The sequence below is a fragment of the Amblyomma mixtum genome, chromosome 5 (assembly GCF_055824585.1).
Source record: "Amblyomma mixtum isolate Tamu chromosome 5, ASM5582458v1, whole genome shotgun sequence".
Lineage (NCBI taxonomy): Eukaryota > Metazoa > Arthropoda > Arachnida > Ixodida > Ixodidae > Amblyomma > Amblyomma mixtum.
Genome location: NC_143016.1, coordinates 61,183,679 through 61,196,584, shown reverse-complemented (window position 1 = coordinate 61,196,584; position 12,906 = coordinate 61,183,679). Strand labels below are relative to the sequence as shown.

General features: G+C 49.1%; 1 protein-coding gene and 1 long non-coding RNA gene across 4 annotated transcripts in view; one reads left to right on the top strand and one right to left on the bottom strand.

Annotated features, from left to right (window-relative positions):
* Positions 1-12,906, top strand: part of LOC149342390 (organic anion transporter 3-like) — a 43,276-nt gene that overhangs the window by 27,807 nt on the left and 2,563 nt on the right. For both annotated transcript variants that reach the window (XM_089544665.1, XM_089544664.1), the window contains 3 exons: positions 209-423; positions 1,475-1,656; positions 3,319-3,543. In XM_089544665.1, coding sequence (XP_089400791.1) covers positions 209-423; positions 1,475-1,656; positions 3,319-3,543 — 622 coding nt within the window. The remainder of the gene's footprint in view (positions 1-208; positions 424-1,474; positions 1,657-3,318; positions 3,544-12,906) is intronic.
* On the bottom strand, positions 6,065-9,700 carry LOC149342391 (uncharacterized). 2 transcript variants are annotated; one of them, XR_016283023.1, is made up of 4 exons: positions 8,532-9,700; positions 8,172-8,454; positions 6,717-6,821; positions 6,065-6,202 (listed from the first exon to the last, which is right to left on the bottom strand). It is a non-coding gene; the product is annotated as an uncharacterized LOC149342391 (long non-coding RNA). The 2 variants fall into 2 exon arrangements; XR_016283022.1 differs by lacking the exons at positions 8,172-8,454; positions 8,532-9,700 and having other exon boundaries at positions 6,717-7,026.

Here is a 12,906-nt window from a genome sequence, read left to right as displayed (position 1 = left end):
GTGTTTGCCTGGGGAACACTACGGCGAATTCGTGACAAAATGGGGTCGCTTGCGGACCGTATTTTCACACCTTAGTCGTTATTATTGTGTGAAATTTTCGGCTCATTAAAATGCAACATTCAAATTCAAAACATTCAACACCCGTCATATCTGAACGCGGGCTGCTGGTGACGCATCCGCTGAATGTCACGCGCCTCTTTTTGTGCAGCTTCATCGTGTGCCTGTGCTACAACTCTAACGCATTGGGACTGGGTCGCTTGGGTCTGAACCTCTACGCCATATATTCCATTGCCATCGCCTTCGAGTTGCCCGTCAACATCCTGTGCATCACTGCGTTGGACATCCTCGGCCGGCGTTGGCCCAACGCCGGCTTCATGCTATTGGGAGGGGTGGTCTGCCTCCTCATGGCCATCGTGCGAACTGGTACGGGGAGATTTGACATTTTTATGGTTGGTACATAGGTGGTAACGGTTGCAGTAAGAGTGTGCGTGCAGTCGAGGTCAGCATGGTAGGCAGCAGTATAGCTCAGGTGGTTCCCTAGGAAGGCAGTAGCTTATTCCTGACCTAGTCGTGTCGTGTTTATCCCTTTAGATATTGCTGACCTAGTTGTGTCCATCCCTTTTCCTCTGTTATTATTGCTTAGTGCCTCAACCTTTCATATCAAGCGTAGAAATCGGCCCAACAGCCCCGTGTACTCTGCTTTTGAAGGGTTAGAGGATGTCAAGAGGAAAGGGAAGGCACAGTAATAGTGTTCACTGTTAGGGAACACTCGAAACACGACGTGATGGAAGGGATTAAGGAGGAGTTGAAGGGCAAGAGAAAAACTAATCGTGGTGGAGGTCTCCAGATTAGTTTCAGCCAACAGGAGTTCTTTAACATGCACTGAAGTCGCATTTGGGTGCCTCGAAGGTGTTAACTGAAGACTTGCTATGCCAGCGACTGTTATTTAAAGGCTTCCGTGCAGTATTATAGTGAATAAGGTGACCAACATGACGCGAGAAGCCGAAGTTCGAATTGCTTGTGATAACATAACATGCCCCGCTTTGACATTCAGGGGACAGCTGTTGCACACGATTAAAATCGCTGGTGGTGAAAAAAAAATTTGAAAGCATCTGTTTCCGCAACGACATTAGATACAGTTGGCTTGTTGCAGTTTATGTTACCAAGCAATGTAAAGAATAGACGTTTGCTCTCGATCGGCGCTCTGTTGAGCATTACAATTTTTGAGTGGTGACAGCACGAATACGTCAAATCCTTCACTGGTCGAGTGCTTGATCCCGGGCTCCAGAAGCCCAACTTCGAATTTTAATGCTTGAAAGTGCAGAGCGCAATTTAAGTAAGCGCAGAAATGAGTGGCATTGTTAAAAAAAAATGGGTTGCTTTGACACACGGCTACCCCTACGTTACTGAAAAAGATGCTTAGGTAGGCAAAAATAATTGGCCTTTATGTAAGCCTTTGCTTCTCTACATGCAGATAACCAGACATGGACGCTACTGATCGGCGTCATCTCAATGATGTCGTTTGCCGGAGGCTACAACATCACCTTCCAAACATCGTCCGAGCTCTTCCCCACGGTCATCCGAGGCCGCGTACTCTTCCTGCAGCGTCTCATGGGTGACATCGGCAGCCTTCTCGGAGCCCAGGTCGCATCCCTGGTACGTGTCTCGCTAGTCGCGCTATTGTTTTTCATATTTGAGAGAATAATTTGCATAGATTCTGGCTCAAGTAGTGTCATGTTACGTACTTAGGCCGTATGAATTGTGTCCACGTCACTTGAAACTAGTTGGTGTAATACCGCTGCGCAGATCTATGGAATGCCAATTGCGAGACACAGTAGAATTGCAGGAAAGGAAGAGATTCGGGAAAAAAATTGAAAGGACAAACCTTTGAAAAAAGAGAAACGCTTTTGCTAACTGGCGACTGAGTACATGCCACGAACAGAAGCTTGCTTACCCAGGGACGCGGAAGCCTTGAAAGGCTCTGTCGAACACTCAGGATTCATCGTTAATCATGCATACGCTCACTCCTTCCTGCAAACACAGACCAAGTACTAGGCTACAAAAAGTGTTATCAAGTACACCTGAGGTCTAGAGATCAGTGTTAAAAAGTTTTATATCCTTTTCAGACCTGCCGAAAAATTCGGTTCGTCAGTGCCAGTAAAAATACACCTCTCAAGTGTCGGTGTTCCCTTTCACGTAGCCAAAAATTTAGCATTCGGAGGTTCAACCGTTCTTGGGGTCAGTGCTACGGATTCCTATGCTTTCACAGGCATGCAGCATGGTTTTATGACGTATATTTAGTTAAATACATGCTCGGTAGAATACATGCTTAAATAATAATGACGAATAGTCTCATGACGAAACGCGGGAAACTGGAGAGCTATTTGGCTTTTAGGAGAGAGAAGCCGATTTGGACAAACAAACTAACTTGAAAAGGCTGCCTGAAGTCTCGCTTTGCTAAACAGCTGCTGAAAAGGGGACTAAGCAGGGGTATGTTATTACCCCATGACTTCCAATGGCCCTTAGGCTGCAGAACTGGTTCGTTTAAAAAAAAAAATCTCTGGAAAGGACAGACGTGAGTATACATGCGCTGTCTAACGAGGATAAACGCCGGCGTCACCAAAAACAGACCTTTGTTAAGAGGAGACGCAGCGTAAACAAGTACCCGTGGCAACCCGCACTCCATTTTACCGCACTACAAGTCGACCTAAGTAGTATGAGCGAACTTTGTCACATCACGCTTGACGGCACGAAGTATGAATGGATTCGTCCGCCTGCCAGTTTCTCCAAAGAGCAACACTTTGTTTAAATCGCATCATTGCACCGCCACCGCCAACAGTTAAGCATGTCCGCAAAAACCCCACCTTCTAAAGCCGCGAAATGCGGTCCTTGGGTTGTGGTACGTGAATCTTACCAGCGCACACCTCGGCAACCAGGCAGCGCTCCTTCACATCGCCAGAAGTTCGACAGAAGCCTCCGGAGCCCTGGACTGAGGACCCACCCACATGCGCTCCAGCCACCACCCTCTTCAATAAAGTTTACTCACTCACTCAAACATGTCAAGGAAGACAACGTAATTCAGCAGTTCCGGCTGGGCGCTGGAATTTCTCAGGCTGGAACCGTTCGCTTATTGCATAGGGTCTTGAGAACCTACCCAAACCCTCGACCCCGAGTTAAAGGGAAAAAAAGAACAGTATATTTGGTGTATGCATGCACAATCAATACAATTCATCAACTGTCCTTGTGTTTCGTGCTTTTATTCCTTTTACCTGCTTCACGCGGTGTCGATCCAACCAACAATGTCCTTGTCTGTTGCAGACCGAATACGACAAGTACTTGCCCATGCTGGTGATGGGCATCCTCAGCCTCATCGCGGCCGCGCTGCTTTTCATGCTGCCCGAGACCCTTAACCAAGCACTGCCGCAGACCATCGAGGACGGGGAGAACTTCGCCCGGGGCCAGTCGTTCTGCTTCTGCCCACTCGTGGCCTCCCGGAGGAACCGTCGCAAGGCGCGCCTCAGTCAGACGGAATCGAACGGAGTGGTAAGCAGCAACAACGCTTTTGTGCTCATCGCTTTTAGAAAAGCAACTCTGCTTCTCTCTTGGTTTTATTTTTTAACGTCATCCAGACCAAGAAAGTTAAATAACCTGCTGCATAAGAATGAGGTGAAGGGCACTGATATTTGTTGATTACGATTAACAGTTTCCCAATGTTCCTCAAGAGTTAAGTATGCAGCAGTCGTACATTCCCAGTGCTCACCTCAGGTGCATAAACTTTAACGCTAATGAGAAGACTTCATTCACTTTAAATTTCGAACGACGTAACCATCTTGCAACGGAAAGTGATAGGGGTAACTTTAATATACGGGAGTTAGGGAACTTACGCGAGTTAATGATAGCCTGCCCAGAATAAAAAAGAAAAAAGGGCATGAGCACGCACGTAATGCAAAGAGCAGATAATCGGTGGTCCCTCAGGTAACGTAGTGAATTCCTAGGAAACGTAAGCATATCAGGAAGCGGCAGAGCGTCAGGGATGCGGGTAAGATTAGAAAGTTTACAGGCATATGGTGGCTCCTGCTGCCACATGACACGGTTAATAGCAGGTCAGGGCAAGATCTTTTTTTTCTCTCAGAGGTCGAAAGGGGGGGGGGGGGGGGGGTGGCTGATGATGATGATGATGAGCAAGAAGAGGAGTAGGACGGTTCGAAAGGAGCTGACGCGAGCCTGAGCCACACTGATATATTCGCCGGTGAGTCACTAAGGTAGATTTATGCGCAAATTTGGAGTGGGCGGTCTTATCTGCGCAAGACATTTGCTGAACATTTCCCACCGGGATAAAAAATAGTGGTCAATGAGACTTTCTGATTGAAAAATTTTTCAGCGTTGCGAAGTAGGCTCCTAAATTTTCCCTTTGAGAGAGGGCAGTTCGCAGAATGTGTCACATGTTGCCACATGACCCAGGAGGCCTCGAAAACTGCTGCAATGATGATGACATGAAGCAGTATGCGGAACAACTACCGCTGTTACTCGTTTGTCTTATGGAGTGCGACGGAGGTTTGGTTTGATTTATTGTTTTGGTTTGGTTTACGGGGGTTTAACGTCCCAAAGCGTCTCAGGCTATGAGAGACGCCGTAGTGAAGGGCTCCGCAAATTTCGACCACCTGGGGTTCTTTAACGTGCACTGAAATCGCACAGCACATGGGCCTCTAGAATTTCGCCTTCATCGAAATTTAGTCGCCGCGGCCGGTATGGAACCCGCGTCTTTCGGGCCAGCAGCCGAGCGCCGTAACCATTGAGCCACCGCGGCGGGGCTAGTTTCGTTTCTTAGGATATAACGTCCCAAAGCGACTCAGGCTATGAGAGACGCCGTAGTGAAGGGCTCCGGAAATTTCTACCACCTGGGGGTCATTAACGTGCGCTGACATCGCAGAGTACACGGACCTCTAGAATTTCACCTCCATCTAAATTCGTTCGCCGCGCCCGGTATCGAACCCGCGTCTTTCGGGTCAGCAGCCGAGCGCCGTAGCCACTCAGCCACCGCGGCGGCGTGAGGGAGGAGCCTAGGAGTTTATTATTGCGAAAGCAATACTACTTGCACTTTGCACGGTGACCACCATCGTGCCGCGGCGGTGACCACCATTGACCTTCATTTGACCTTGATTGCATTAGTTGGATTAGATTGGATTACATTAGATTGGACTGGACTGGATTGGATTAGATTACATTAGATTAGAGTAGATTACATTGGATTGGATTGGAGTGGATTAGATTGGAGTGGATTGGATTTGAGTGGAGTGGATTGTATTGGATTGGATAGCATTGCATTGCATTGGATTTGAATGGAATGGATTGGATGGGATTGGATTGTATAACCGATGCATCATCACAAGTCTAACCACAAGCACCACCACCAGCTACACTACCAGCTGTACCATGGCGTAGGTACGGATATTGCTTTCGCAATTACCGGGCTTAACCAAGCTAAGCCACAGCGAATTTTTTTTATGCGTAGCATATTGCAATCACTCAGTTCAGCCCTTGGGCGCGGCCGGGCAGCCACCAAACCACGTGACGTGACGTCACGTGGTGACCTGACGTCACGTCACGTGGTGACCTGACGTCACCAAATCACGTTACAAAAAGAAAAAAGAGAAAAAAGGAAAAAGAAAGAAAAAAAGGAAAAGAAAAGGACGCCTGAGCATGGTGGCGGTTGCCACCGCCCCGTTTCAAAGGGGGCGCTCCTATCCATTGATCCATACGTGACGTGACGGAGGAAAAGCTGCGGAGAAAATCGAGTGCCGCCAAGCGCAAAAAGACCGAGCAATATGCAACGCATTCTTGGCTTAACCAAGCTAAGCCTGGGCATCTTTTTTCTCAGTGCTCAGGTAATTTGGACGTAATTGTCTACAAGCACCTGCTGAGGATTTCTGCAGCTGTCACATTCTTTGATAGATAGATATAAAGAGAGGGGAAAGGCAGGGATGTTAACCAGAAAGGTTTCCGGTTGGATACCCTGCACATGCATACATTTAAAAGCACAAGGAAAATAATGATGGAAACTTGATTCGATTTGATTTGATTTATTTACACAAACAAGGAGGTACAAGGCTGTGGCAGAAAACAAGGATAAAAAGCTGCAAAGAAGGCATCTTGACTGGCAAAAAGTTTCGTTTGCAATGGCAGCAGATGGACAGGAGGGAAACTATTAAACAAACGAAAAAGAACGAAATACCAAAGTCAAATTCATATATCAACTTTAAAATATGCAGAAATGCAAAAAGTGTACAAAAGGAAAGGAAGCAAAAGGACAACAATCGTACACAGTAATGAGCGCAAAAACACTTCATACATATTTCTCGCGGAATAAGTAAGAGCAACGATACTACATCTGGAAAGATCAGTAAGCAGGCAGGGCAGCCGGTGGCATAACATTCTGTTCACCATAATTAGTACATAGATGACGAAAACACCAAATCTCGGGAGCTCGAGTTGTGCAACGTTGTCGCATGTTGGTGACGCTTCCCCCACTGCCGAAAGGGAACGCTATCGTGTGCAGGTTCGAACAAGAAAACAAACAGATCAAACAAAACAAAACGAAGCCGTATTTATAATTTAAAGGAAAGAGGCCAATAAGAAATGAAAAAACCCAGAAAAAAAACATACTCAACAAGCGTACAACACTAAAGATTAAAGGAAAGAGTTCAGCAGATACAGACCGTCCCATGTGAAGCAGGAATGCCTTGCATGCAGCAAGGTCACGGGTTGACTATCTGCGATGCGTCGCTGCCGTTGCGTCGAAGGAAGCGGCGGTAGAGAGCCAGCTGGTAAGGAGCGGAGAGGAATACATGAAGACGCCGATGGATTCCAGTCAGCCGCCCTAAGAATTTGGCAGCACCAGCAGGAAAAACGTAGCCAAGCTCCGTCGACGTCGTCCCGCAACGCCGTAGGCTTATGAAAGCTACACAAGGAAGCCAACCAACCAACCACGGACCTTTATTCCATCGGCTGCCACCTCCAAACTTGAAATGGACGCAGTCATGGGAGGCTATGACGCAGTACGCTTGCGTCGGTGCAGAGGGCAGCACGGACCCAACACCCGACGGCTGCCGCCACCACGCTCGAATGACCTGACCTGCGCTGCGCTGTCTTTTACACAGTTTTCTGACACTCAGCTCTCCGCTCCTCGTGCCGCTGTGTTCGTCGTTGTCGCCTCGCACACACTATTCGCACGTGCACACGCGCAACGCTGGGCTGGCACGCGCGGCGCTCCGCTGTCGGACGCTCCACTGTCGACACACCGCGTTCCAAAAATCTCCCGACGATTCCGTGTGCACACTACAAAGGGGCTGTGCGTTTTGTGAGATTAGCGAGGGAACTGAGAAAGCGATTACTTTTTACATCTCTTCTGTAAGATGACTATTCCGCATTCTTCAGCATTCACCTCTCCCCTGTCATCCGTAGGTAGAATGCGTGCTTTTTTTTTAATCGAGCTGTTTGCCATTAGGCTTAATGAAAAGGGAAAGAAAGTTATAAAAAGGAGTATAAACAAGCCTCGCTTAAAAAGCGAGTCACTGCAAGCAAGTCACCGTAAGCGACGAACAACCAAGCTGTCCTCACTGCCCCCGAGCAAACTTTGCGACTGCAATATAATCACTGAGACGTAGTTTTAATTCACTACAACGCTTAAGATAGCCTGCTTCAAGAGCTGCAATGACAACAAACGACGTATGGTCGGTTATGCGGCGGTTTGTATCATGCCTCACGTGAACTAAACGCACCTTACACGTCGTAGCTATCGTTCGCTTTACGAAACCGAAGCCGAAAGAGCATGAGAGAATAAAGTCAAGAATACCACGAGGTGAAACGTGTGTACTAAAGTCTATAGCGCATCATTTGAAAGAAGAAAACATGCAACTAAAGGTACACACTTGGTCTTCTTGGTTCATATTAGAAGGGTAAAAGCGTAGCGCAAAAAAGACGAAGACTCAGAAAGACAGACAGCTGTGTGTGTCTATTTTTCTGACTGTTTTCTGTTTTTTGCGCTAGTTTTTACCCCCTCAACTAAAATTAGGCGTCTGTGGTCCTTTACAGCTCAATGAATTGCTAAAAATACGAGGTTTACTTGTCATTATCGCAAGGCCATATGCGGGGCCTCATATATGCATGCTTACATTTTGATGCGGGAAAGAACGCACGGCGTACGGCCTTCGCCGGCTGAGTACCGTGTGCAGAAGAAGAGGAGGCGCGGAGGGAGCGCGAGGGAGCGAGCACGCGCAGAAGAAGAAAATGATTGAGCGACGCCGGTCGGTCCTTCGGCTGCTCTTCGGTCCCAAGGGTGGTTTTCTCCCCGTTCCATATTTTCGGTGGCAGCGGTGGGACTCGCTCGCTCATCATCGCAGCCTCGGTCATCGCAGCCTCGGTCGTCGCAGCCCAGATCATCGCAGCCGCGGTCATCTGAAACACGCGGCACTTGCAGCAAACGCCAGCGCAGCCACCAACCATGGACTCGGGGCCCAAGAAGAAGAGCATACCGTTAGTCACCGATGAATGGAGGCTGTGGGGCCCCGAGGACATGGTGCGATGCCCGTTCGACCCGTCACACCAGGTGCTTCGAACGCAGCGGGCCAACCACATGCGCTTCTGCACGAGCAGGATCAGTGGCAGCCAGCGCGTGACAGGGGAGCCTCAGCTGCCGCCGCCTGACGAGAACTGGGAACCTGACATCGTCCCTGGCCAGCCGGGATATGTGCCACTGGCATCCCCACAGCAGCCAGTCTTTCGCGAGGTGAACAGCATGAGCCACTCTGAGAAGAAGGCGTACTACGCCGAACTGCTGAAGCAGTACAAAGGTGCTCGCGGGGAGACAAGTCAAGAAGATGACAAGGAACCGAACAAAGACGAAGGTTATGCGTCCTCCTCGAATAAAACAGCAGACTGTGCGTCCTCTCCCAAGCAAGTGGTCGTCTCCGCTTCGGCATGCGGCGTTGCGCCCAGCGCCGCCACAGCCATGGACGCGATGCGCAGCGACAAAGGGGAGGTGGACCGTAGCAAGAGCACAGTACACCTGCTCCCACAGCAACCCATCCAGCCGACACTGGTGGCCCCAGTTCAACCCCAGCCATCGATGAGAGACAGCGAGGAGGAACAGCTAGCCACGTCTCCCGAAGACATCGCCGCAATCAACCAGTTGCGGACGCTGCTAGAGACGATGCAGGTGGCCACTAACTACGACCCATACGCGGATGAGGCATCGTATCAGGCCGCCGGCAGGGGCTCGGCGATACCAAGGGCTTCCGTGCACGGTTGGATCGTGTCGCCGGACGGCCAAGGAGGCATCTACTACCAGTCGCCGCGGGGCCGCGGCCGGCCTCTGTACTGAAAAGTGAGCGTCCTTCTCTTCAGCCGGCCCCTGGCGGATTGTCCCCTTCGCAACGCAGCGTGGCTTTGTTCGGAAAAAAAGGAAACGAGCGTCCACCGGCAAACAAAATTGTGTACAGGCAGGACTTGGCAAATATTGGATCTTAGCAATATTGGATATCAGCACACGGTGCTCGGCCGACATACTATATATGGATGTTTACAGAGCATTGTACGTAATCTGTGTCATGCTGTACCCGCGCAGAAAATTAATCGACCACCTATTGCGGAAGGTCACATAAGATTGACCACAACGTACTTTACTTTCTTCTAAACTATATCTAAGTGAGATTAATAGCAGCGATATTTAGGCAATGTTGTAATATCGCGAGATATTAGCGAAAATTGAATTGCGCATTATCAAACGTTACGTGTGACACCGCGGAAATGCTCCGGCGGCGTCTACGACTATGACTATGTTGAAGCTTCGGCTGAACCAGTTTTTTAGTCTAGAATGATTGACTCTATGAATGGTCCACAGTAGCTGCTGTTATGCGCAGAACTTTTCTCTTAATTTTTTATTAAACATGTGATGAAATTTTGATTTCTCATGGCTTTTTCTGACTTGGCCGCGAGGAAGCAACAACTTCATCTGTCTCATGAGAACGACTTGATCCCAACTGTGGAGTCCCATAGCCTGAGCCGCTCTGGGACGTTAAATCTCAATAACCCAACCAAACCAATCATTTTAACGACACAGCATTAAAGGTCCCGTTCGGCGGAAACCAAGGCGTCGGCGTGACTGGAAAATCGGGATTGGTCGAGAGCATAGGGACGTAGAAAAGCAGTTTTTCTCAGGAGAAAAAAAAAAACTTGGTATTGGTTTAGCTCTGGTTAAACCAGGTAAATTGCTTTAGCAATTTACAATATAGCGCTTTGTGTCTCGTCCTTGTCTTTTCGTGGTTTGGATGCTCTGGCGCTATTTTCTTATAATCAAGTATGCACCAACTCGCCCAAGAAGAAGTGTTAATGCTTTAGCAATGGTGCGCGCGTTCTTCTGGCGATTCTTCGGCGCGTTGTCTTCGCCTGGTAGCATTGCAGCGTTCCTGAGCAGTCAGGTGTTGAGATTCATCGGTGACCGATGACGTGGAACCACTATGCGAGGTAGAACGTTGTCGCCGAGCTGCATCCTTAGCACGACGCTTTGCAGGGCGTTATTCACGCTGTTCTGGCGTCTCTTGTGTACGTTGTCGCTTTCTCGCTTCTCCCTGTCGCTGCCACTTCTCCTTAGAGGAATGCATAGCAATGCATTCACGCCAAGGCAAGCGCGCATTTATAGACACCTTACAGCGCGGGAGCATGGGCGCTGCCATGTTTGGTCACATGACCATTCCGCCACGCTGCCTGGGAGTCCACTGAACACCATCGCCCGTTCGGCTGTACGCCTTGCTAGTTGGCAAATTGGTTTTTGAGGAAAGGAGATCTATCTGTCTCGCATATCTCGGTGGTCACCTGAACCTCGCCGTAACGGGAAGGGAGGAAGATGGCAGTGAACGACGAACCCGTATTCACTAGACGCGCCTTTGTTCATTCCAAGCCATCGAGCTGGCATGGCGGAGAGATTAGACTGCTCGTCTCGCGCTCCGGAGACCCTGGTTCGATTCCCCAACTCGAATAATTTCCTACTCGGTGTTATTTATGTGGTCTGACTAGAAATTAGGCTAATTGCTTAACCGATATCATTCGAATGCCATCGATGCACTGCGCGCCAATGCTGCTAACGCCGGATTCGAAGGACAAGTGGTGGACCTTCTAGTGGCACCATCTGTCGCAGACAGAGCAAACTGCTCGGCGCAGCTGCCGCGCGGCGCATAGAGTTTCTTACTATTACCTAGAGGGAAAGCTGGCGGCGTTGCACTTCAGCCACCATGGACGCTCAAAGCATCATGGGGCGGTGAGCTACTTGTTGCGAGACAGTCGTAGTTTTTGAGGAGCACGGAGTGGCACTACTAAGACTTTTCATTCCGAAAACGCTGTTCATGTATAGTTCGTGTGTGCGCAGACGACTTTCGCGCGAACGCAGTGTGCAAAACCCATAGTAGTGAAAACGCGACGACACACGACTCCAATAAAAGGTTTTACTTTTATGGAATGCCATTAAAAACCTCTTATAGTGTTTAAGCTACAACATTTTTTTAAAACATATTTACTTTTAAAAGTGCGCCTGTTAATTACGAAATATTAGTTTTTGTAGTGTTCATTACTGGGCCAATAGGAGAGCTAGCCATGCCTTATTTTGGGCCAACTTTGCACTTAAATGCTTTTCTGCTCGTTTGTTGCAATTTAGACAGAATATTGAATGTTAGGACATTCTTAATTATCGAATAGCGCTTATTCTTGCATTATTTTTTGGCCAAAAGTTGAAGTTCCGCAACAAGTAGCTCACCGCCCCATCATGCTTTGAGCGCCCATGGTGGCTGAAGCGGTCTCGAGGGGTCTACATGCAAACTCCCATAGACAGGCTGCCAGCTTTCCCTCTAGCTAATAGTAAGAAACTCTATGGCGCGGCGCGCCGACGGCGCTGCCATCTGGCGGAGCGCGGCTGAAGCAACACTGTTCAAGGTTATCCGTCCCTACCGACCGGGGCTACGCGACGAGGTGAAACCTACAGTAGCTACCGCAATAAAAATGGGGCTGGCCGGAATCGCACCGCTGTCTTTTGGGTCGGGAGCCGAGCACGCTACTTCTACATCACTGGTGAACGTTCGTTCAGTGCGTGAGATAAACGGAGACCTTGTACATGCACCTCACTGCGCACAGTAGGCCAATGGCACTACAGATACACTTAGTTATTTCGATCGCGACCGCCGGTCAGAGTTCGATGGAGGCGAAATTCTGATACCCTTGTATTGTGCCTCAACCCCCTTAAACCATAAGCTTGGTGAATAATGACCTGTAATTAGCGTCCCCAAATAATTTCAACCATGATGTAATAAGGCAGCATGTGATGGCAACAAGCGTGTCGATGTCTGCTAAAGGATGCGCCATTGCACCCCAAGCGACCGAGGAGAAACGCTACCGCATCATACTCTTAAAGTGAGCTCGGTTCCCTTTGAATTTCTTTGGAGGAGAAAGAGGCCCGTGTAGTATGCGATTTCAGTGCACGTTAAAGAACCCCAGGTGGTCGAAATTGGCGGAGCCCTCCACTACGGCGTCTCTCATAGCCTTAGTCGCTTTGGGGCAACTTTGGTACGTTAAACTCCATAAACCAAACCAAACCCAATTTAGAGCGCAGCTCGTTGGCGCCCGTTTCTGCGTTTCGCGGCGTCGCTGTCGCCGTTGTCCGTTGTAACCAGCAGTGGACACCTTAGTCGCGCTTTAAGCTGCGAAACCAATGGAGCGGGAGCTTGGAGAGCGGAGGGCAAAATGGGTAATTTGTTTTTTGAGGAAAGGAAATGGCGCACTGTGTCACACATCTCGGTGGACACCTGAATCAGAGGGAAGGCGCATAACTGCCCTCTTGGAACAGTAGACACCTCAATCGTGCTT